This window comes from Gordionus sp. m RMFG-2023, chromosome 5 (assembly GCF_954871325.1).
Source record: "Gordionus sp. m RMFG-2023 chromosome 5, tfGorSpeb1-WG-v2, whole genome shotgun sequence".
Classification (NCBI taxonomy): domain Eukaryota; kingdom Metazoa; phylum Nematomorpha; class Gordioida; order Chordodea; family Parachordodidae; genus Gordionus; species Gordionus sp. m RMFG-2023.
Window position 1 is genome coordinate 15,247,507 of NC_088779.1, and position 24,897 is coordinate 15,272,403.

General features: G+C 27.6%; 1 protein-coding gene across 1 annotated transcript in view; it reads left to right on the forward strand.

The window, feature by feature from the left end:
- The first annotated feature begins 785 nt into the window (after nt 1–785).
- Nucleotides 786–24,897, forward strand: part of LOC135929995 (collagen alpha-2(IV) chain-like) — a 56,790-nt gene continuing 32,678 nt past the window's right edge. The window contains exons 1-17 of the mRNA XM_065466752.1: nt 786–915; nt 7,555–7,678; nt 8,284–8,376; nt 12,730–12,864; nt 12,905–13,012; nt 13,064–13,222; nt 13,877–14,017; nt 15,573–15,740; nt 15,930–15,992; nt 16,036–16,080; nt 16,121–16,240; nt 17,011–17,221; nt 17,268–17,444; nt 17,529–17,651; nt 17,699–17,877; nt 20,907–20,997; nt 21,039–21,160. Of these exons, the coding sequence (XP_065322824.1) occupies nt 7,559–7,678; nt 8,284–8,376; nt 12,730–12,864; nt 12,905–13,012; nt 13,064–13,222; nt 13,877–14,017; nt 15,573–15,740; nt 15,930–15,992; nt 16,036–16,080; nt 16,121–16,240; nt 17,011–17,221; nt 17,268–17,444; nt 17,529–17,651; nt 17,699–17,877; nt 20,907–20,997; nt 21,039–21,160 (2,055 nt within the window). The 5' untranslated portion in view covers nt 786–915; nt 7,555–7,558. The remainder of the gene's footprint in view (nt 916–7,554; nt 7,679–8,283; nt 8,377–12,729; nt 12,865–12,904; nt 13,013–13,063; nt 13,223–13,876; nt 14,018–15,572; nt 15,741–15,929; nt 15,993–16,035; nt 16,081–16,120; nt 16,241–17,010; nt 17,222–17,267; nt 17,445–17,528; nt 17,652–17,698; nt 17,878–20,906; nt 20,998–21,038; nt 21,161–24,897) is intronic.

Sequence of the window (24,897 nt, forward strand, 5' to 3'; positions counted from 1 at the left end):
GTATTATAAAATTGAATGAAAACTCCTAGGAGAATACTATTAGCAAAATTTGATTGATGTTTTTGGAGAATTATATATTCTAAAAATTATTATCCTTTATTTGGAAATTAAAAAAAATTATGGAAAAATGGGTCAAAATACGCTTCATGAAATGACCTTAGATTTTTAAAAAAATTGTGAAATTCAGTAACTGAGCTGAATAAGATAAGTATTAAAAAATATAATATGTAATTTTTTTTATTCCCATCGTGTCCGACAAGTTTATATGTGATTATATATATATTTAAAAAATTATATTAGTATATTTTTAAGGGATGTGTGTCGTATGTCGCCTTCCTTTGAAATATTTTCCTAAATACAAGTTATTAAAAAATACACAAAAATTTTCTTCTTAATTATTTATTTACATTATCGAAAAAACTTAAAATATTGATTTACTAATGACCTTCAAATTATTGAAATCGAGATGACTTTTAAATTTGGATATTTAAATTACACCATTTTGCAACTGATTTCACCACCACATAGGGGGGGGGGTGTTATTCGTTGAATAATGATATAAGTATAACAATGAGATAGTATTCTTTTTTTAGCAGTTAATTTTTTTGTTGTAAAAAATACATGATTTTTAAAAAATGCTACAAAATAGATCGCAGTAATTTTTATAAACATATGTTCAAAGATTTTATTATTATTATTTTTGATATTCACTTTTTAATTTTCCATTCCACATTTGCTATTTTCTTCTAAGCCTCACATTAAAAGAAATTTTTTGCATCCTCCATATTGTTATTTTGTAATTCTTTTATAAATTAATTTTCAATATTATCAAAAAAGTCAATTCTTTTACGAATCTTTTAATGTTTTGAATATTTGTTATATTAATTATCGCAAAAAATTCTACCAATATAAATAGTAAGTTATATATATATATATAGCAATATTAAAATATTCTTAATACCTTATCTATAAATTATCTTTAGTTAAAATTTGTTAACTATTATTTTATTTTTAAATCTTCTCCAACAAGTAACGTTATGATAATTAATTTCCTGATCATATTTTTTAAATACATACAATTACTATTATAAGATCGAATTGTTGTTTATTATTATAAAGAGGATAGTTACTTTTAATGGAGGCATAATTTTTTTGAGGTTTTTGGTTAGTTGAGTTTAACAAAATTTAAATAAATTCATATTTTAAATTAAAATTAAATATCTCCATTTTTTTTATTATATATCGACCTCACAAAATTCCAGATAAATTTTATTTTTAAGTTACTGACCTCATCAACATTTAAAATAGCGTTTTTATAAATTATTATTTATATATTCTTATTATTTTAACTTAAAAAACTATAATGACCTTGAGTAATTTAATCTTTTCTATTTAGGTTATTAATTCATAAAGAAATGAAATGTATACAATTTTATTCTCCTCACTAGATAAACTTTAAATTATTAAAATGTTTTTTATTGTTTACGTTCATGTACAAACAATATTATTAGCGGGCTGGGATCGTGTCTCTTCTCTACCTCTTAATGGTAGGGGGTCAACATTTGACGGTTTTAAGCCCGCCCGCTTTCTAAAAGATTATAAACCTTGGGCGGGTTTACGGTGGGGCTTCGAAAATGCTTTCAAAACAATGGACGGGCTATGGGCAATTATATTTTAAATATTTTTCTTCGAAATGGTCGGAATAGACTTTTATTAATTAAAAATCATTTTTTTATTTAAATTGCATATTAATTAAATAAATAAACCAAATCAACCATGAAAATTATTTACATTGGGCGGGCGGGTTGAGCAAATTTTTTTAGATGAATGTCCATTTATCAAAAATGAGCAGTTTACATTTTTATAAAATAATTTGCTTGCAGGCGTTCGAACCCTGCTCACATACTTCGCCGCAAGGCAGGATTATACCTCTGCGGTAGAGGGTAAATCGTCATTTCAAAGGGATGCAGAAATCCCTGCTTCTGGTTCTTTTTACTGCTAGACTAAATAATACCCATATAATCATGGACTATTAAATACAAAGAAGACTGTCCACTACCTTATTAATTTTTTTTATATTATCAGTTTAAATTTTAAATTACTCGAAAAAAAAAATTTAATGAGATTAAAATAGTTTTTATAAATTTCATGTACAAATTATAAGAAATATACTTTTTATTTGTTTATAATTATCAGACCGCAATGGGCAGTTTAATTGAGCATAAATTTATATAGAGCGTTGACTCAGACGCGTACGCAGCGGGGGAAGGGCAGGGGGACAAATCCCCCCCCCCCCCCCCCCCCCCCCCAAGCCAAAAAATGCAGATGCCGGATATATTTTTCAAAAATATTATTGTTTATATTAATTTATATTTGTTAATATTTATTCCTATCTCATATTAAATATTTAATTACATTTATTTATCACCTTCATCTACTAAGATATTTTATCAATTACTAATTTCGATTTTTTTCCGGCGTGATATTTACTTATTATTTTCAAATTTTTAGTGGCGTAATATTTATCTACCATTTTCAAATTTCTAGTCAAATAATAATTATTTATTAAACTCCTTGTCCAACAGGGAGAAAGAAATTGCAAGCTTGTCCAAAGAGATGAGTCTTCGCCATGAAGCAGTAACAGCTTTTATGGAGTTATAAGAGCCGATTATTTGCTATTACTGAAATATCACAATGGCCTGAAAGAAATATTTCCTCAGAAGCAATAAAATTATTGGATTCAAAGCTTATTCCATTTTTTTTCTCATTAGAATGTATTATTTAATTATAGAACTTTTTATGTAATACTTTTCAAAAACATGACATCGACTTGATTAAGAAGATGAGAATAGCGGAGAGCATTTTATTAATGTGTTGATGAAGATTTTCATATTTTATATGTTATTGTTGAGTCAAAAGCAGAGCTATACGTGTTTAATATTTGTCTCCTTCGACTTGCAGCAAGGCAAGCTCATCGTTAAAACAATATAGGATCAGTAGAAGAGATTATAAAACAAATGTCTTCTCTCTTAGATACATTTATAACCCAAATAAATGAATGGTTTTTAATTCATCATGCAGCACTTACCAATCTGCAGATATTACTTACACAAAAGCCTTACCAACCTTTTTCAGATGGTGATAGAAAAAAAAATATTTGTTAGATTTTTATCATGAAGATGTTAAAGTGTCTTATGACGCCTTACTAGATGAATAACTATATTTATAAAATTAACTATGGTTGATATAGTCACAAAAAATGCTATGGATGCTTTGCATTTTAAACACATTTAAATTATATTCCCAATGTTTTAAAAGGGTTTATATATATTAGCAAATCTTCCCATTAGTAAACTGTAGGATTGTGAAATCAATATCCATTGTAGTACCGTATTGATATTATCATTGTAGATTCAATACCGTAGTGATATTTTGGTATTGTAGAATCAATACCGTATTGATTTTTAAGAGATGTTTTCAAAACTTTAAATATATCGGCGGCCATTAAAATTGTAAAATATCTATATATTATATATTTTTCATCGTTTCAAATATATTGGCGGCCATTAAAATTTTAAAATAAATATTATTATATATATATTCATCGCTTCAAGTATATTGGTGGCCATTAAAATTATAAAATATTTTTTATTATATATATTCTTCATCGCTTCAAATATAATGGCGGCCATTAAAATTATAAAATATTTTTTATTATATTTTTCATCGCTTCAAAAATATTGGCGGCCATTTTCGATTTGTAAAAATTTATTTAAAATAGATTTAAATGATTATATAAATGATTTTCTATTCTTTTATATAATTTTTTAAGGGAGTTTATTTATTTTACAATTCTTAATATCCTATATAAATTTTATTTGTTTAATATATACAAGTTTTCTTAAAATTTTAATAGACAAAAGTAAGCTAATCACAAACAAATAAGGGTTTCTATTACGTCAAAGGATCCCAATCACTCACTCTGATTAATCATTTCCTCTTGGTTTCTTAAAATCGTCATTTTATTAATTAGATGTAAATTATTGCAGAAAATTTTAAATAAATAAAATGTATACTAATTTTTTTATACATTGTATTATTGGAATCTCAAGCCTTAAAATTTTAATAGACAAAAGTAAGCAAATCACAAACAAATAAGGTTTTCTATTATGTCAAAGCACCCCAATCACTATCTATCACTCTGATTAATCATTTCCTCTTGGCCTCTTAAAATCGTCATTTTATTTATTAGATGTATATATAATTATATTTTTAGCTGATTAAAATTTAACACTTATATTTATGGAATACAAAATTTTTTATACAGATATAAAATTAGGTTTAAAATCAAATCTTAATGTTTAAATTATTCTTTTAAACTGAAACAACTATTTTTGTTTGTATATATATATATTTTATTGCAATAATATTAAAACTGGCTGATTTCTTAATACTATTTAAATAAAAAGGATATACATAATTTTATTTCAAAAAAACAAAAAAAATATTATAAAAAGAAAATATATCCCAAAAAAGGAAACATAATTATCACAAAAAATTGAGGAGTGTATATTACACTATAATAATTAAAATGATCTGAAGATGCATTTATCAAATATATATTTAAATTAAATTTTTTTATACAGTCCATTTTTGATAAGGCGTCTGGGAAAACGTAGCAGATGCTACGATATCTAATTCATACGCCCACGATCCAAGTTGATGTTTTTTTGTATCAACCAAATGTTTTATTATGTTTTTCCCCATCAATAAAAATATCATTATTTTCCAACAGCATCATATAAGAGATTATAGATCCCCTTATAATTGCATGGTGATCCTCGCTGCCTGTGATCTCTTTTCTCAAGCAGCGATTCGGACATTTTCCCACCCTTTCTATCCGCACGTCGTGAGTTCCAGATCAGGACCTGTTGCCCGACTTCATAAGGGATTTTATCCTTTTGCCTTTTTTGATAATCCCTTTTTTGTCTATCTTGGGCAACAAGTATATTTTCTTTTGCCCTTTTCCATACGACTGATAGGCTCATTATTCTTTCTAATAATTCACTCTCTTCAAAGTCATTCTCAATATTATTATTGATTTCCTTAACAATATCTGGCTCAATTTTCGAATTTCTGATGGCAGATTTGCGTTCCGACCATGCATCATATAAAATGGGGTGAATCCTGTAGATTTGTGGACACTGGTTTGCATTGCAAATAATACCCCCGGAAGAACCCTAGGCCATAGTGTTTGATCATCACTCAAAACCTTTAACATTAAGTTTTGAATAGTACGATTACTCTTTTCTGTCAACCTATTAGCTTGAGGATGATATGCACTGCAAATGCGTTGCTCCGTCCCTGTCATTTTATGTAATCTCGTGGCCATTTCATTCACAAACTCTCTTGATCATTGATTTGTATCTATATTGTATAAAATCAAAAGTTTATAAATTATCATATATGCACATTTTTTAACCGATATATATTTATATAATTTGATTTACAGTTGCGCAGCCATGGCGGCAAATCAGACCATAAATAAATTTACAAGTCTCTTCAGCTGTCTTTGATTTCATAGGTTCTGCCTCAACCCATTTTGTGAAAAAATCAGAGGCAACTGCAATACATGTGTAGCCTTCTTCTGAAGTGGGCAGGCTGCAAAGATCAATTCCTACTTGAGCCCATGGAAGAGGTGGTACATCTATTGGATTCAAAGTAGAAGAAATTTTTAAAAATCTTGTATTGGCCTTCTGACATTTATCACATGATTTTATAAAATCAATAGTGTCTTAAAATAATTTTGGCCACCAATATCTATAAACACAAAATTAACAATTTAACACCATAATAAATACCTTTCAGAGAGTTTAAGTTGAGTTTTATTAATGCCTAGGTGGGCACCAATAGCTTTAGATTCTAGGGATATATCTGATCCTTGGTGAATAATAGATATTACCCTTTGTTTCTCAGCTTCATCCATTATTACTAAAGCTAATAAATAAATAGAAGTTATTATTTTGTGATCACATTTACCTTCTTAAAAATTTTGTGAGCAGTAGAATATTTTCCTGTTATAAGTATTAGCAATAAAGGATATTTTTGATATTTATCTGTTCCTGCATGATATAAAATTATAATTATAAATTTAAATGTACCAATTTGATCATTAAAAAATTGTGATATTTTAAAGCAGTAAAGGAAGGATATTTTCTGTCACTAAGTATTGGTAGCAAATGATATTTTTCTGTTACTTATATTCTCTTATTGTTTGATATTTAATTGTTATTGCTTGATATTATAAATATAAATTTAAATGTACCAATTTGATTCATTAAAAATTTTGTGATATAAAGCAATAAAGAAGAATATTTTCCATAAATTATATTTCTTTTTGATTTTTATAGCTAATAATAAAGATTTCAAATATAGGCTGTTTTAAAATAAACAACCCGGCCCGGATATTTTTTTAAAAAATTTTCAGGCCCCGCCCGGGTGTTTTTTTTTAAAAAATTCGGGCCCGGCTTGGGTATATTTAAAAAAATTAAAATACGGTTCTGCCCGATGGCCGGGCCTGCAGGTCTCTTAAAAACATACCAAGAAGTACAACTTCTGAAAGTAGATTGAAAGGTTTGGATCTTTTGAATATTCATAGGCAATTTGACGACAAACAAGGATGAGTTAATTGAAAAATTAGCTCATTCCCAAATAAGATTGGATTTTACATGTAAATACATAACATACAAAATACAATTATTCCTAAAAAACTTTTTGTGTATTAATTTATATTTCCAACATTTAAATTTTTTATGTATATAAATTTTAAAGGCTCAAAAAATTTAAATTTCTATTTTGGGTCATTTAAGTAATTCATATAGTGGTTATATTAACTTATATTTTATAATTCACATTTATTTTATAGTTTTTCTATACCGCCAGTTATATCCGTTTAATATTTTTTAATTCACATTTATTTTATATTTTTTATATGACGGTTTATACATATAATTTTTTATAATTCACATTAATTTAAAATTGTGTATTAGAAATAGTTATTAGTTCTAATAAATTTATGCTTGATATTTTTAAAAAACAATAATATTTCTTAAAAAAATTTATTATCCCCCCCCCTAGACGAAATTCCTGCGTACGCGCCTGCGTTGACTTGATATCATATTGCATTCAATAAGTTTGTAAAAATTTTAGATTATGGTTTTGAATTTAAAGTTTAAATTTTACTCCGTTAAAATTTTCATCCCTGTTGGTTTGCAGGCTGAACTGTGGGTAGCTCTAAATACTTTTAGCGATTAATAATAGAAATAAATGAATCAGCAAAAGAATTAATTTTTTATATTATAAATCTGCACAGTTCAGCCTAAGGTCTCACCCTAGGGCCAGATATTGAAAATGTTGTTGATAGGAACCTTTATGATAATATATTATTTTAAAAAAGATCATATATAGGAACATTGTTTTAGATTATATTGCGAAATACATTTTAAATATACGAATGACTATTTAATTCTTTAAAATGTTATATTATATATCTAGATTAATGAAAAAAACGAAAACCATATTGATATATAGAGCTTATGGAATTTTTCCGCTATCTATATCACCTTCATTCTTGATCTTACTTATTTTATCTACGTATATCCCATTCATCGAATCAGGAGTAATATATTTTAAATATCAATTAAATTTTTACAAATAGTAAAAATTTTCTGTATCCCCAATTCAAATATTTATTAAAAGACTAGGCTAGATTAAATTTTAAAATCGACCTGAATTAAAATTTCATTTTAAAACCCAGCCTGGCCAGGACGAATTAATAATTTTTTTAGTCCGGCTTGGATTTTAAAATTTTAACCATTTCACGGTTCGGCCTGGATTTTTAAAATTTTGTCATGTAAAATAATTTTATCACTATTTTGTAAATTGTTCTAGAAAAAAAAAGATCGATTACATGATTTCAAACTAATTAGTTGGTATAATTTAATTTATTTTAAAAAATTTGATCTTACCAGGATTTTGCATTTGTATTTTTAAGTGCTGGCAAAGCCCGTTTTTACGGTCTTCTCCAGACCGGGCCTGCAGGTCTCGAATTTATTTATAGTGCTAATCTAATAGCTATGTTTTTATAAATTGTTTATTATATTTTTTGTAATCATAAATGTATAAATTTTATAAATAATATGAAGTAAAAGAATTAGCTCATTTAAAATATTCATTTATTATTGAATGACTTTGCTGAGTATTAATTAATTTAAATATATTCAGGGAAAACAATATTATTTACCTCGCCCCAAAGACTGTCGTGGTCGAGATTGTTCGAATTCAAAATGTACTTGCGTAGGCGAAAAAGGAGCGAGGGTATATTATATTTAGACATATTATTTAGCTCAGAATAAAAATTGAAATGTTCAGAATTCTTTCCTTAATTGCTAGAATTAAACTTATAGGGATTTTTACTAATTTTCTCAACTTTTTTTCTAAAAATCCAATATAAAATTTTTATTTCTCTTTTTCAAATGATATAATAAATTGTTAGAAAATTTTTTTACATTTTCAATGCTTTAAATTATTTTTAGTGCATGTGGGTATTCAATATCAAATCAATCACTTAACAACCCGACCATCTCAGATTTTGCTAAAATTTGGTATTTAAGTTAATGAAGTGTTGTAATTGACGAAATCTACTAGAACTGGAGATATAGGGTTTCAAAGTAGCCCTGCTTGGCCATTTTCGGAAAAAATGATTTTTTAAAATAGGGATAACTTTATTAGATGCACTATATGTCTATTATGGCTCATTTTATAACCCTTGGTAAACTCTTCCACGTATTTTAAATAAAATTAATTTATAAAATTTTTTAAAATTGCTGTCAAAAATTTGTAATTAATTTTTTTAAATGTTAGTATTGTTATATATTTCGTTTTTTTTGAGTAACAGAAGTTATTATAATAATAGTTGAGTCATTGTTAATAAATATTATTTTTTATAGGATTACTAATGAATTATATTTTTTTTTATCGAGTCATTGTTATAAGGCGTAATATTATATTTTTCTAATTATTAATAAATATATATTTATTTTAACAATTTCAAAAATTATATAAACCCAAAAAGGGGAAAAAATTATAATTATTATTTTTTTTACAAATAATTTTTATTCTAAAATTATAATGTTTTTAACGTCTTATATTTTTATTTATAAACTATACGAAATATTCTAATAAAGGAAGTATAAAACCACCTATATATATATAATAAAGCAAATATACTTAAATAATAAGTATAAATTTTTTTTTCCAAATTTCAGATATTTTGTAAAGGGTACCAAGAACTGTTCATATAAAAATTTTCAGTGTGGTAAAAAAAAGATTAAGTAATAATAATTCTTAAAATAAATATCCGCTAGATGGCGTTAATAATTTTAAATAGCTTAGAACTTAATTTTTGAAAATAAAAGTTATTCTACCTTTTATTTATATACCATAATATAATATTTGTTAATAAAATAGCATTTTAACACAAAAATAAAATTTCAGCTAGATAGCGCAAGTAATTTAGAATATAGCTAATTATGATGTAAATTAATTATCGATTTTCGATTCATTTTCCCGATAAATTTATTATTTAAATTTTAATATCATGATATGTAAAAATCTTTCATATAAAAAATATTTATCAAAGAAGAGATTGGAGTAAGTCACCGGATGACAGAATTTGCCAAAATAATATTGGCGATTATATCTGTGTTGCATGCCGCTTAACTTTATATAAATATAAGAAAGGGTATTCCAATTTACCAGGAAAACAATACCGCTATAACTTCCAATGAATTCTTAAAATCCACCATAGAAGTAGAATATGCTACTCAAATTAATAACGATAATGCACAACTCCCTATATCTTGCTTCGAATCCTTAAATTCATCGTTATTAGATATTGGACAATCTCCAATTAAAAAAAGAAACTAAAAGAAAAATAATATCCTAAGCAAAAGCTTGTTAAAATTTCAAAGGGTATAGACAAAATTCTTCAACCAGATGTGGAGATAAATAATAGCAACGCCAGAAATGGAGATAATAGCAACAATTTGATAATTCAAAATATAGTTATGAATGCTCCAATTCGGAGGATTATCAATTCTTATTTAAAACACATAAGTATCTATTATTAACGACATTACCTCCAAATTGGAGCATACATAACTATTTTGAATTATCAAAACGTTGCTATTTTTATTTCCATCGCTGGTTGAGTAATTTTCTATATACCCTTTGAAATTTTTGCAAGCTTTTGCTTAGTACATTACTTTTCTTTTAATCTCTTTTTTCTAAATTAGAAATTATCCAATATTTAATAACGTTAAATTTAAGGATTCCAAGAAAGATATAGGGAGTTGTGCTTTATCGTTATTAATTGGAGTATCATTTTCTACTTCTATGGCGGATAAGAATTCATTAGAAGTTGTATCGGTATTGTTTTCCTGGAAATTTGGAATACCCTCCTTTTTATATTTATATAAAGTTAAGCGGCATGCAATACAGATATAATCTCCAATATTGATTTTGGCAAATTCTGTCATCCAAGTACTTATTTTAATCTCTTCTTTGATAAATGTTTATTTATATTAGAAGGATTTTTAGATATTATTATATTCAAATTTAAATAGTATTAATTAATTTTAAAAATCGATAAATTTATGGAAAATGAATCGAAAAATCGATAATTAATTTAAATCATAATTAGCTATATTTTTTAAATTACTTGCGCTATCTCGCGGCAATTTTATTTTTGTGCCAAAATGCGATTTTATTCAACAAATATTATATTATGGTATATAAATAAAAAATAGATTGACTATTATTTTCAAAAATGAAGTTTTAAGCCATTTAAAATTATTAACGCCACTAGCGGAATTTTTATTTTAAACATTTTTCCTACTTAATCTTTTTTTCAACATTCTGAAAATTTTTATATGAACATTTCTTGGTACTCTTTACAATAGAGTAAAAAAATTTAGACTAACATTTAAAAAAATTAATTATAAGTTTTTGACCGCAATTAAAAATAAAAATTAAAATTATTTAAAATACGTGGAAGAGTTTACTTAGGACTATAAAATGAGCCATGATTGATATATATAGTGCATCTAATATTAAAGTTATCCCTATTTTAAAAATCACTTTTTTCGTAAAACGACCAAGCAAGGCCACTTTGAGACCTATATCACCGGTTCTAATAGAGTTAAGGGGCTAATATTTTGAATTCATCAATTACAACACTTAATTAACTTATATACCAAATTTTAGCAAAATCTAAAATGGGCGGGTTGTAAATTGATTGATTTGATATAGAATGACCCACGTGTGCTTTTTTAAAATTACCCCACAATTGTTATTCTCTAAGTCCTCAAGTTTAGGATGGGGGGGGGGGTAAATTAAAAAATAATCTCGACAAAGGGTATCAAATCAAAACTAATTAAAAAATAGTTGAGTGCTATCAAAATAATTATCATAGGTCCTCAAGACTTAGTCGTAGGGAGGGAAGAGGTGTTAATCTTTTTCCGAAAAGTATCTTGACAAGCATGTTAAATGAAAGCAAATAGGAATATTTTTTTGAGTGTTCCTAATATACTCTACGTCCAAATTTATGTCGTCGGAGAATGGAGAGGGGTTACAAATTTTTTCTAAAAATAAGGGTAAAAATGAAAGCTAATGAAAGATTTTTTGGGTGATTCTTCTAGAATATTCAACTCTAATGGTTAATATACAATTATGCATATGTGGTTTTAATTTATTTTAATATCGGATTAAAATTTTCAAAACACTATATATGATTTATACTACTCTTAAAAGTAACTTTTTTAAAAGCTTCAATTTATAAAAATAAAAGATAATAATGGTTTTAATTTTCCAATAACTATCTTATATAAAAAAAGTATATATAAAATAATTTAAATTTTTTTAAAGATGTTGAGGATAATAATAAAATAATTTAATACACAACACGCCTTCCAAATTACTCATAAATAATAAAAAGTCAAATAAGTAATTTAAAAATCAAATAGCACTTTCAGTGGTAGTCTCATTATTGTTGTTTATGATACGTTCATATTCACAGTTGGTTTCGTTAGTATTTATTTCAATATTTGATTGTCCTCTGTTTATAATCAATTTTATCAATAACTATATATTATCTTTTCTTTTTCATTCACCAAAACATTTAATTAATTTTTTTTTGATTACTTGTACGTAAAATATATTATAAATTATTTTCTTTCTTTTCAACATAATTAATTATTTAAAATTTTTTTTCCCTGTTAACAGTTTATATATCCTAATTAGTAATTTTCTAATTTATACATTTTTATTGCTCCTTATTCATAAAAACAAACTTTTTCACTCTCATTTATCTTTATAAAATGGTCGCTAGTATATGTGGAATTAGATATATATATATATTCTGCTAAAAAATTTACATGAAAAATTGTATAAACTTTTTTAGTGCTATTTTATTTTTAATTTGATCTTTTATAAAAATTTGGTTATTAGAAATCTATTCACACACTTACACTTAATTAACTTTATCAAACTAAACCCCAAATTAAGGCTTTATTAAAGTCGATTATATATTATTTATGTGTTAAATTTTTATGCCAAAAAAAATGTAAAACTTTCGATACCATATATATGAAATTTATTTTTAATTGAAAGGGTATCCCAGGGCCTCCAGGACTTCAGGGCCTACAAGGGCCATTAGGACTTCCCGGTGATACAGGTATAGAAGGAATAAAAGGGGGAAAAGGAGAAATCGGTGCACCTGGACCAATGGGTCCCAAAGGCGATAGGGTAATCATATATTGAGATTATAATAATCTAATATATTTAGGGGAAAATGGGTATGCCCGGATTTCCTGGTATAAATGGTATTCCTGGTATTCAAGGATCTTCTGGTTCTAGAGGATTTCCTGGAGCTGATGGTTGCAATGGAACGGATGTTAAATTTTTATCTTATTTTTAAATACTTTAATCATTACACATACTCTAGGGAATGATGGGCTTACCTGGTCTTTTAGGCCCACCCGGACAAACAGGACTACCTGGGAATCCTGGATTAAAAGGGCTTATGGGTGAACCAGCTGTTATAGGCCAAGTTTCAACTGGACTCAAGGGGGATTTGGGTAGAGACGGGATATCAGGATTACCAGTATAGTTATTTTTTACTTTTATTATTTAAAGTTCAGAGTTTTTGAAATATAGTATATATATATATCACGTTGTGCCTCTTATTAATTTAAGAATATTAATCTACGAATACTCTTTGAGACAAAACTTTATTAAATTCCACAATTTATAATACAGACTAGAAGGGAAAAAAATTATTCTACAATAAATTTTTAAAAACAGAAAAAAAATACGAATTGATAATTATTATTTGCTTCCCTTATAGGGAAGCTATAAAAATAAGTCGAAACAATAAATATCTAAAAATATATTTTTTAAAATGATAAAAATCATAATCATGCTAAAAATACATTTTTTTAAAAATTATAAAAATCATGCTGAAAATCCGATTGATAAACTAGAAACAAAATTATATCAAATAAAAATAACTCAAAAAATCGCAATCATAATTACTTCACAATATACCAATTTCACAAATCTAAAAATAAAATGTTAACGCGATAAAACTAAAAATAAAATTATATAAAATAAAAATAACTTACAAAACGCAATACATAATGACTTTACCAAAAATCAAATTTTACAAATCTAAATCCTACCAACGATGATTTTACAAAAATTTACATTAATTATGACAATATATATATGTATCCAACTGAAAATATAATGTATAAAGGGTCTTCCTGGTATAGACGGTTATCCTGGATCTAAAGGCGATTTAGGAAATTCTGGATTTCCTGGAATAGCAGGAAATCGAGGTCCACGTGGAGATGAAGGAAATATGGGAATCGGACTTTGGGGGGAAAAGGGGGAGCTTGTAATTTTTTTTATTACTTTATTCATTCAACTTTAAAATATATTATAAATAAATTTCCACATCGCAAAATTATAATAACGCCGGTATTTAGGCAAATATATATCATCGCGTAGCGTGTATATGTTATGCTTAATAGACTTATGTTTTTACCGAATTTATCAGAAATTGCAAAAAAATTAAAATGATTTTTATCACAAAAATACCTTACTCTTGTTTATGAGGAACTAAGTAGAATTAATTTATCATGATAATAATACCAATTATTTAAAAAAAATTTTCTTCAAATATTTATGCATAATTAATAATTGAATTTTTAATATATTTAATATTTAATTTATTTATAAAAATATAATGCTGATCACTTTTTAAACAATAAAGAAAAACATTTTTAAAAATATGCATTTCTATAATTTATTTATTATGGCGTTTTCATTTCTTTAAAATTATAATTAATGATTTTATCTAAAAAAAATCATGGATCTACCGCGACATTCTTTCAAAAGAATATATAATTTTATCTTCATTATAATTAAGTTTTATTTAGTTGAAAGAAAACTTATATCTTAGGCAGAAAATATCCCTAGAAACTTCCAGATCCAACAAAAAAATCTTTTCAATTTATTTATAATTTTTTTTTCTTTACAAATTTTATTTACGAAAACTCGTTTTAAACGGTTAGGGCAAAACATTTATAGAGTAACCATATATAAATCATGTGGATTCCGACCGGAACATGCTTATTTCCAATTATGTACGAAATTTATATTTCCACATATATAGCGTTTCGTTACCTGGTTATCATTTTTATCATTTATTCTTAGTTACCATGGATTGTTATTATTATCTATCATTCGATCTAAATAAATTATTAACAAATGTTGAAATTTATTAGGCTCGAGATGGATTAAACAAGTTTATAGAAGTATTATTTAATGGATGATAAAATTTAGATTCTCTCAACTTCTGTATAATTTAAAATGGAATCATTATTATACACTATTTTAAAATATAATATTTATAAATTGGGAAAAATATTATTTCACATCACGAATTTTATTAAATATAATCTTCAACCCAGATTTTTATGACTCCAACACGATAATCAACCGTAGATCCCTGCAGTTTCAATTTTTTAGGCTCGAGCCGGACTGGCCAAAATTTTATAGTTATTGTTAAGCCGGGCTTGAATTAAATTTATGTTAAAGCCTGGCCTGGACCAAATTTTATCTTAGGAGTGAACCACGGATGATACGAAATTTTTAAATGAAAAATATAACATTGAACAAGGTTTACTTTAATTTAAAAGAGTAAGCATTAATTGGTAATTTAAAATATTTTGGTAAACCTGGCTTTATCTTCAAAATTAACCCGATCCTATCCTGCTTTTTTTAGGAGACTTGCCAAATTTTTTATGGTTTTAGGCAGATTTAAGTTGACTTGCATAGCTCTAAGTCAACAATCATAGCTTAACAAAAATTGTTGGCTATCAGTGGCGCACTTCACTTCGCATAAAAAGAATAAAATTAATTGAAACTTTACATAATTATAAAAATAGGGCGACCAAGGACCCCCTGGTCCTCCCGGTCCTCCTGGAACATATCAATATCAAGAAGGCATAGAAAGTTTATTTGAGGGTCCCAGAGGCCCACCAGGAAATCCTGGATACCCAGGAGATCGTGGAGATCCAGGTCCTCAAGGATTAGATGGCGCTTTAGGAAAACCGGTTTTTTATCTATTTCTTTTTAAATTTTATAAATCAAGCTTTACCAAATTATGTGATCTTTACTTTTTATAACTTTACACTTTCGTTAGCAAATTTTATTGAAGTTAGCAAACTAATTTATATTATCAAACTATCTGTATATTTAATTGCGACCTGTCACATTACTTTAAAACAATTTTATATTTTCAGGGTATACCTGGATTGAGAGGCTCAAAAGGTGAAAAGGGAATAATGGGTCCTGCTGGCAAACGAGTATTTACAAATTATTTAAATTAAACTAACTATATATGTGTAGGGTAAAGAAGGACGTATTGGATTATTTGGACCATCTGGATTTAAAGTTTATAATCGATTATATTAAATATAAATAATATTTACAGGGTGATCGAGGTGATGATGGGTTTCCAGGGGTTGATGGACTATTAGGTGAACCTGGTTTAAGAGGTGATCCTGGCCCGGATGGCCGGCCTGGCCTATTAGGCGCTCCCGGAATTGCTGGAGTATATTTTATCATAATATAATAATTCAAAATATTTTTATATTACAAATTGACCGAACGATTTTTTTGGATGTTTAAAATAAATACTTGATATTTAACCGTTTTTATAAATTAATTCAATTTTTCATAAAGTTTTAAAGCGATTTCTCAGACTGAACGCTTTGCTTACTGTAGTTGGTTAAAGTTAGATGATTTAACAACACTAATCCCGATATATTAATTTGAGCTCAATCTTGGTTTAGCTATTAAAATTTCATTTTTATGATGGTTTACAATTTTTTTTAGAATATTTTAATACTAATTTCACTACATTACTGGTTTTATAATTTCCGATTAGATTTTAGGTAGCACATTGGATAAATTCATAGATTCTATTTTTTTATTCATGCAGAATATATTCCATTCATATTTGTTCCTCTACTTAAATATTATATTAAAAGTTTTAAAAACATAATTTTAAATAAAATATATGAGTAATATTTATTTAGTAATTTAAATTCCCAATAAATTTTTTCGTTTATAATCTTTTTGCCGCTGCTTATTTCTCTTCTAGAACGATAAAATTGAATATTAAATAGAATCTATAGAATGCGCCCCATTCCAGATATAGAGTTAGGGTACCTTCAGTCTCGAAAATAATAAACGATGAACGTTTGATCTTCTTTTAGTTTGCATATTTAAAAACTAGTTTAGTTAGGATGATGTTATACAAACTAAATTTAACATATTTTTAAATATTATTATCAAAATTATGTAAATGTTTTTTAAAAGAGCGATATGGAAGGAAGAACTGGGCCTTCTGGGGGAATTGGATCAGAAGGAGCAGTTGGGAGACAAGGTTCTCCAGGAACGGAGGGTTTAGCTGGGTTTCCAGGCCCTCGAGGGCCTGTGGGCCCTGTAGGTAGTCCTGGCTTGTCAGGTTTTCCTGGTATTCAAGGCATATCTTCAGAAAAGGGGGAGAAAGGAGATTCGGGCTTACCAGGTTATATTTACACTTCACATGCACACACATACATCATAAATATTAGGTCTTCCCGGAACTCAGGGATTTCCTGGATTGCAAGGTCCTTCTGGAGCTAAAGGTGAGTTAGGATATGTTGGTGTACCTGGAATGGGTATTAGTGGTCCTACGGGAATGGACGGATTACCAGGATTGGATGGCATCCCTGGGAACAAAGGAGAACGCGGTTTCGATGGACCAGCCGGTAATAAATACCTAAATGAATAATTTTAATTTAATTTAAATATTATTTAATTCACAAAATTTATAACATATACTATATAATAAGGATACCCAGGAGAAACAATTGATGGGGTAAGTGGTCCCACTGGGATTCCAGGACCCAAAGGAGAACCGGGATATCTTGGTATTAACGGCAGACCAGGACCAATTGGTCCACAGGGAGGAAAAGGTTTTATTATATATGATGATAATTTTTTCAATTCTATGTAATATTAGGGGAACCTGGGGGCACATGTAATTTTTGCAGGTCAGGAGAAAAAGGAACAAAAGGTGAAAGAGGCATGGATGGGTTCCCAGGTAAACAAGGAGAAAGAGGTTCGCATGGAGAACAAGGTGAAATTGGCGAACAAGGGGATGATGGCGATTCTGGACAACCAGGGAGATCTGGATTTGCGGTGATCTTTACTTCTTATCATAATTTATGAAATTATTTTCAAAGAATTTTGATATTTTCGTTTGAAACATTTTTCATTATATAATATGTTAATGATATTTTTAAAAAATATCATAAAAATGAGCTTGTATAATTTTTCTAATTCTTTGTCTCTCAAAGATAATACTTTCTATCGCTAAATTGTCGCACAATCCTTTCATGAAATAAAATATTTTATTAACAATTTGTATCCCCCCCCCCCAATTCACTCCTATTTATATAAGAGTCCCTTCAAAGTAATTCATATTATCATCTTCATACTCTAAAAGAAAATTTAAATCCCTTTCTAAAGTGAATTTTTAATTGTGTCAATACTAGTGCTTCGTTTTAAGAATCTAAAACGACCAAAAAAACGAGATTTTCGGACGACCATCTTTAAAAAGAACGAAACTTGGCATGATGGTTATCTATTTTGTACATTCTTGTAAATTCAAAATTTTGTGCTAGCTCAACCAGATCCAAAGATATACTCCTTCAAAATCAAAAATCTCGCAATGCGTGATTTCATTAATTGTTTTTTAAAAAATATCTAAGATAGAGTTACAAATTATATATCATTTTATAGCCCTTAAAATTTTATATTGGAAAATATCGAAAATAAATAAAAAATAAAAAAATTCCAAGTGTTTTCTTATTTCCGGTAAAAGTAAAAAATTAACATTGTTAGTAAGGGATTTTTTTGGGTCTTGATATTCTCTAAAAATGTTACCTATATTAAACTATTTAACAAAAAAACTTTATATCCATTTTTGTTTTTTTAATTTTATTTGAATTTTTATTATTTATAAGATAATATTATAGATGGCATTATATTCAAAAATCATTATAATATAATATTTTTAATAAAAATAATATGAATTGTATTGGGATTAAAAATCAAATGATGTTCTGGGGCGATATAGCAGGCAGTTCACATAGATATGATTAATAGGACGCTATATTGTAAAATAAACTTATTTTAAAATTTTATATTCAAACTATTATAAAATCATATCTCTTATTTTTTCATATTCCATTTTGCGCTTATTAATAGAATCCTGAGGCCATAATTTCTAGATATATCCTTTCATTGTTTTGGATCTTCTATCGTTATTTTTATGACCAGTAAAATATATTACTGCACTGACGATCAGCTGCGCAATATAAAAACAAAAATTGTTTAAATCTATGTTTTCATGAATCAGATTTTGGTGTAGCAGCTGAATGGAATTTTTCAGCTACATACCATGGGAAAAGTCTATGTGACGGGCTTGGCGGAATTAAAAAGATTAGCAGCACGTTCAAGCCTTAAGCGCACCAGTTCTGGACATATTTTAACACCAATTGATTTATATCAGTTTGCAAAACAAAACATGCCATCAGTAAATTTTACATATATAACCAACGAACAATACAATTTAGAAGAGATTAAACTACGAGAAAGATTCAATTTATCTTGCCTCATTCCAGGAACTCGGGAAATTATTCTGTTTCGTTTGAGTTTAAGAAAACCTATGAAAAATATATTCATATGCAGAGGACTTTCAAATTAACAATATCAAATGCCGATAATTTGTCTTGCCTATATTAAAGGATTCGTAACATGTGTTTATGACGATTTTGGTGGTTAGCCACAGTACTAAATAATGAAATTATTGAGGAGATATATATTTCCTTTTTAGATCCATATATTTCCTTTTTAGATCCCCATGGACCGTCACCATCCTCTCCTTTTACTACCCCACAATTGAGGAAAAGATATGGTTGCCCAAAAATCAAATAATAACGATAATAGATCCCACAAAAGTGACAGGACCTATACAAATTATTGCCTCAGGAAATTCTATTAATAAGCGCAAAATGGGATAAGATTAAAACAAGAGGTATTGTTTTTTATAATTGTTTGTTAAAATATGTATATTTTAAAATATAGAGTCAACAATTACTTATTGCCCCAGGACATCATATTGATTATACTTAATCGATTTTTTAAAATTTTAATACCAATATAATACATATTTTTTTTTATTAGATAATATAACGCTATCTAATTTATAAAAATAATAAAAATTTTAATAAAATTAAAATATCAAAAATTGTTATCTAGATTTTTTATTAAATAGTATAATATAAAAGTAATAAATATTTTTAGAGAATATCTACCCCCAAAAAAATCCATTCCTAACAATGTTAATTTTTTATTTTTACCGGAAATACGAAAACACTTAGAATTTTTTAATTTTTTTTCGATATTTTTCAATGTAAAAATTTAAGGGCTAAAAAATGATATATTATTTCTAACTCTATCTTAAGTATAAAGATTTAATGAATTCAAACATTACGCGATTTTCGAAGCGTGTATCTTTGGATATGGTTGAACTAGCGCTCTAAAATTTGGATATTATTAACATTTACAACATAAATAACTAACATGCCATTCATTCATTTTTAAGATAGTCGGCAGAATCACTGGTCGATTTTTCATGGAATTACCCATTTATTGGAATAATATTCATTTAATTAGAATTATTTCAATAAATTATAAGTATTCTAATATTATTCAATTGCTTCATACGAATATTAATTTAAACGAATATTATTTTTACAATTTTATAAAGTTTAATCCCACTCATTTAACTACAGCTTAAAGTCCTGCAGGGGCGGGTCGTCAGCCAGGCCTGGCAGTAAAATAATCAACGCAACCGCCGGACTTACTACTTATTATTCATTTTCAGATGATATTTTGTAACTAATATAATAAAAAATTGTTAAACCTCATTAAATTATAAAAAATATTGTCGAATATTTAATACATAACATTAAAATGAGCATAAAATTATTTAGATTTCTTTCCTATAAGCTTTTTAAAAAATATGGACAGCGTCCCGAAACAGGCCACTACTGTGCCTAGAGGCTGCTGACGGGCTAGGGCCGAAAAAATTAGACTTTACATGTCTTGCTCTATATTTGATTAATTATAAAAATATTATTTAAAATGGAATAATTTTTTAGGGCCAACCAGGTTTAGATGGAATGAGTGGATTTACTGGACAAAAAGGTGAGCCTGCACAAATAGATTATACTCGCCTACAGTCCTATAAAGGTAAATTAATTCATTATTGCTATAATTAATGTTATTTAAAGGTGAAAAGGGAGAATATGGAAATCCTGGATTACCAGGACCACCAGGGGTGGCCGGAAAACCAGGACTAGCTGGCTTACCAGGAAAATCTGGAGATAGTTATGATTCGCTTAAAGGACCTAAGGTTTTATTTTACTATTGCAATTATATTTTTAACATTTTAAAATATGAGATAAAGAACTAAATTAAAGTAATAAAATAATACAAAATGAATGAAATTGTCAATTTTTAAAAATTAAATCAAGTACAAAAATTTCATCGTTGATTTTTTGGTTTGTTATTATATTTTGAAAGATAAAGGAATGCTCAATTTTTCTTTTCATAATTTTTTTACTATCTTAATTTTAATTATATGGTCAGTAAAGTCAAACTTAGAATTTTTTTTAAAGTATTATAAGGTAGTAATCTGCATCGGTCCTAATTTTTAAACCTGGCCAAGCCCGAAATTTTTTTAAAAAAGTTTTGCCGGCCCGGCCAGGCCTGAATTTGAATTTTTTTTTAAATTTTACCGGCTTGGCTCGACCCGAATTTAAATTTTTTTTTAAAAATTTTACCGGCTTGGCTCGACCCGAATTTATTTAAATATAGAAATTAACTTTTATAATTACTCAAAATAAAAGATATATGTTATATTACGTCTAGTTTCTATAAATAAAATTTAATATTTTTATTTTACATAAAAAATTCAACATATAATTGATAAATTTAGATATATTTTAAAAAAATTCCAAGGCCCGACCAGACCCGGCCCGAATTTTTAAAAAAATATATGGCCCGACCCATCATAGATATTGCCGCTCCGGTGTCAAAAAACATTGATACCATACTCCCATTTAAATTCAACTACACTCTAGGACTATTATATTTATATTAATTTTTTTATACTGCCACACCCCGACCTTCATTGATGATTCATCGCTATTATATAGTCATAAATTTTTATCTCTTGCTATTTGCCCTTCTTTTCGACATCTAAAACATTATGTTTTGTTCTCCAGTTTGTTTCAAAATATGTCCAACAATCCTTCCACTTTCTCGCTCTCAATAGTTCGCACGATCTGGGCACTTTGACCCATTACTCTCTGCGGAAAACCTCCTTTGGTGTTATAATTGCTCGAGTACGGGGCTATATGACCATATTTTCCACATTAGAAACATTTCGTTTCCCGACAATCTCTCATCATATGGCCTTTTCTCCCAGATCCTCGCGAATCAATAATCTCATTTCCACTCGCCATCCTTGTGAATTTTTTCTCGGTCTTATATATGCCCCCCACACTTGATTATATCCAGATCCTCTATACCGATTATCAATCTCCTGGTTATTTTTCTTCTGATTTCTATATCAATCTACCCTTTAATTAATTCCTGCACCGGTAACCACGTTACTCGGCCCATCATATCTTCCCCTCCATTGTACTTCAATCGTCAAAGTTTGCCCCTTTATCTTCGCGCTCCAGCTTCTTATCCTTTTTCCCAGGATTAAACTACACAACCATATTAGTAACACAATCAACGCCCTAAAAACATTATATTATATTTCCCAATACCACAAATTTTAAACATAGAGAGTTTATGATCAACTTCAAAATAAATATTTTGGTAATTTGTAATGTCAACAGATAAGATATTATCAATAGTGAAAATAGTCAAATGATGCACATATACATCCACCAACTTTTAAGATCCGGATAAATCTACAGCTTTAAACTTTGTAATTCCCGTATACCTTTTATTATTATTATATAAAATAATTATCGACGCCTTCTTTTTCCCACAACGTCCTGGCTACCACTGTAAAAAAAATTTGGCAGCATTTATGTGCGATAGGCCTTACTGTTAAATGTACCACAAAACGGGCAGCATTTCCGTACGACAGTGCTTACTTTAAAAATGTAACAAAAAACGGACAGCACTTCCGTACGATAGGGCTTACTATTAAAGGTCACAGCGCAAAGATCGCTTACAGATAAGATGACTCTGGTATTCCTTTTTATATTCAGCCGCCTCACTTAAGAGGACTTTGGTATCCCTTTTTTAGCCGCATTACTTAAGAGGAATTTGTTACACCTTTTTTTATATTCAGCCGCCTCACTTTTGATATCCCTTTTTTATATTCAGCCTCCTCACTTGAAAGGACTTTGGTATTCCTTTTTTATATTCAGCCGTCTCACGTAAGAGGACTTTGGTATCCCTTTTTCATATTCAGCCGCCTCACTTAAGAGGACTTTAGTAATAATTTTAAACTTCGCGCTTACAATATTATATAAAGATGACACACAATTTAACGTCAGAGATAATTTGTTTATTTATACTTTTCTCTACAGATACAGAAATATTTCCAAAAAAGAACAAGTTTATATATGCGACACAATAATTTATAATTAATTTTTTACAAATGATGAAAAATAATTTTTAATATATAAACAAAATAATATAATGATTTAATAATTTTAAACAAAAAAAATAATGATATTTTTACCTTTTTTTGTCTTTTTTATATCTTGCATATTTTGAAAAATAAATATAGTTTATAATCTCCTCTTAAAAATAAAATATATATTTTTCATGATAATGACTCGATAAATTAACAAAATTGACAATGAATATATACGCAAAATTAAATTCTTAACAGAGGTACCATTTGTACGGCCCGGCCCGGCCCAGATTAAAACATTTTCTGCCCGGACCGGATTTTTTTCAAAAATTTTTTACGGCCCTGCCCGGATTTTAAAATTTTAGGCCCGGCCCGGATATTTAAAAAAATTTTTGGGGCCTCGGAATTTTTTAAAGTTATATTTGACCTGGTATATACAAAAAATTGATTATTTCGTATTTTATCATATTTTTCGGCGAGTATTATCATTTAATAAGCAAGTATATTAGTAAACGGCTCGTTTTGAGCCGATTTTTAAAAACGGCTAACTCATATTTTCACCAGAAAAATATTGACTAAGCCTCGAAATTTTGATACTATATGTTTAGACCTTTGCTCCTTCTATGAGCAAAATTTTCAGGCTTGCATAATATTTTTCTGGATAAAAAACTGAGTTAGCCGTTTTTAAAAATCGGCTCAAAAGAAGCCGTTTAAAAACATATTTTATTTTTTTTTATTCTAAATAAATATTTAGTATATTACAAATTGATACTATAAAAAATTTGTGTAAATAATATTTTGAGAATATACTATGTATTTATAAAAAAAATAAAAATGATATTTTAATTAATAAAAAATATAACATATATTATATATTATATAATAATGTATTTAATCCTTTAAACTATAATTTTATTATGTAATAGATACTATGAGTGTTAGATAGTGTTAACTTTCACCAAACATTATATTAATCATAACTATATATAATCTAATTGACAAATATAACAATGTATAAATTTTAAAAAAAAATACGGCCCGCCCGGCCCGCCCCGGCCCGGGTATTTTTTTAAAAAAAATTTTCAGGCCCGGCCCGAGTTTTTTTAAAAAAAATTTTCAGGCCCGGCCCGGGTATATTTAAAAAATTTAAAATACGGCCAGGCCCTGGTACCCAGGCCGGGCTTAGGGCCGGGCCTGCAGGTCTGCTTATTATTAATAAAACAAATAACAATGAATGCTCAAAATTAACTTCGCCCCCGAAATATATATATATAACAATTATGATATTTAAAATATGAAAAGGTTAAAATGAGTTGACTAGAACTTAGTATATTTTCAAATTATTTATAACCTAAATTGAGATGATAGGCATCCTTAATGAGTAGTTATAATCATGGATTCGTATCGGCTAAAATTTAATATAGATTATTTGAACATGTAAAAGAGAGGGAAATGCTAATAAGGACTAAAAACGATTTTTTGGA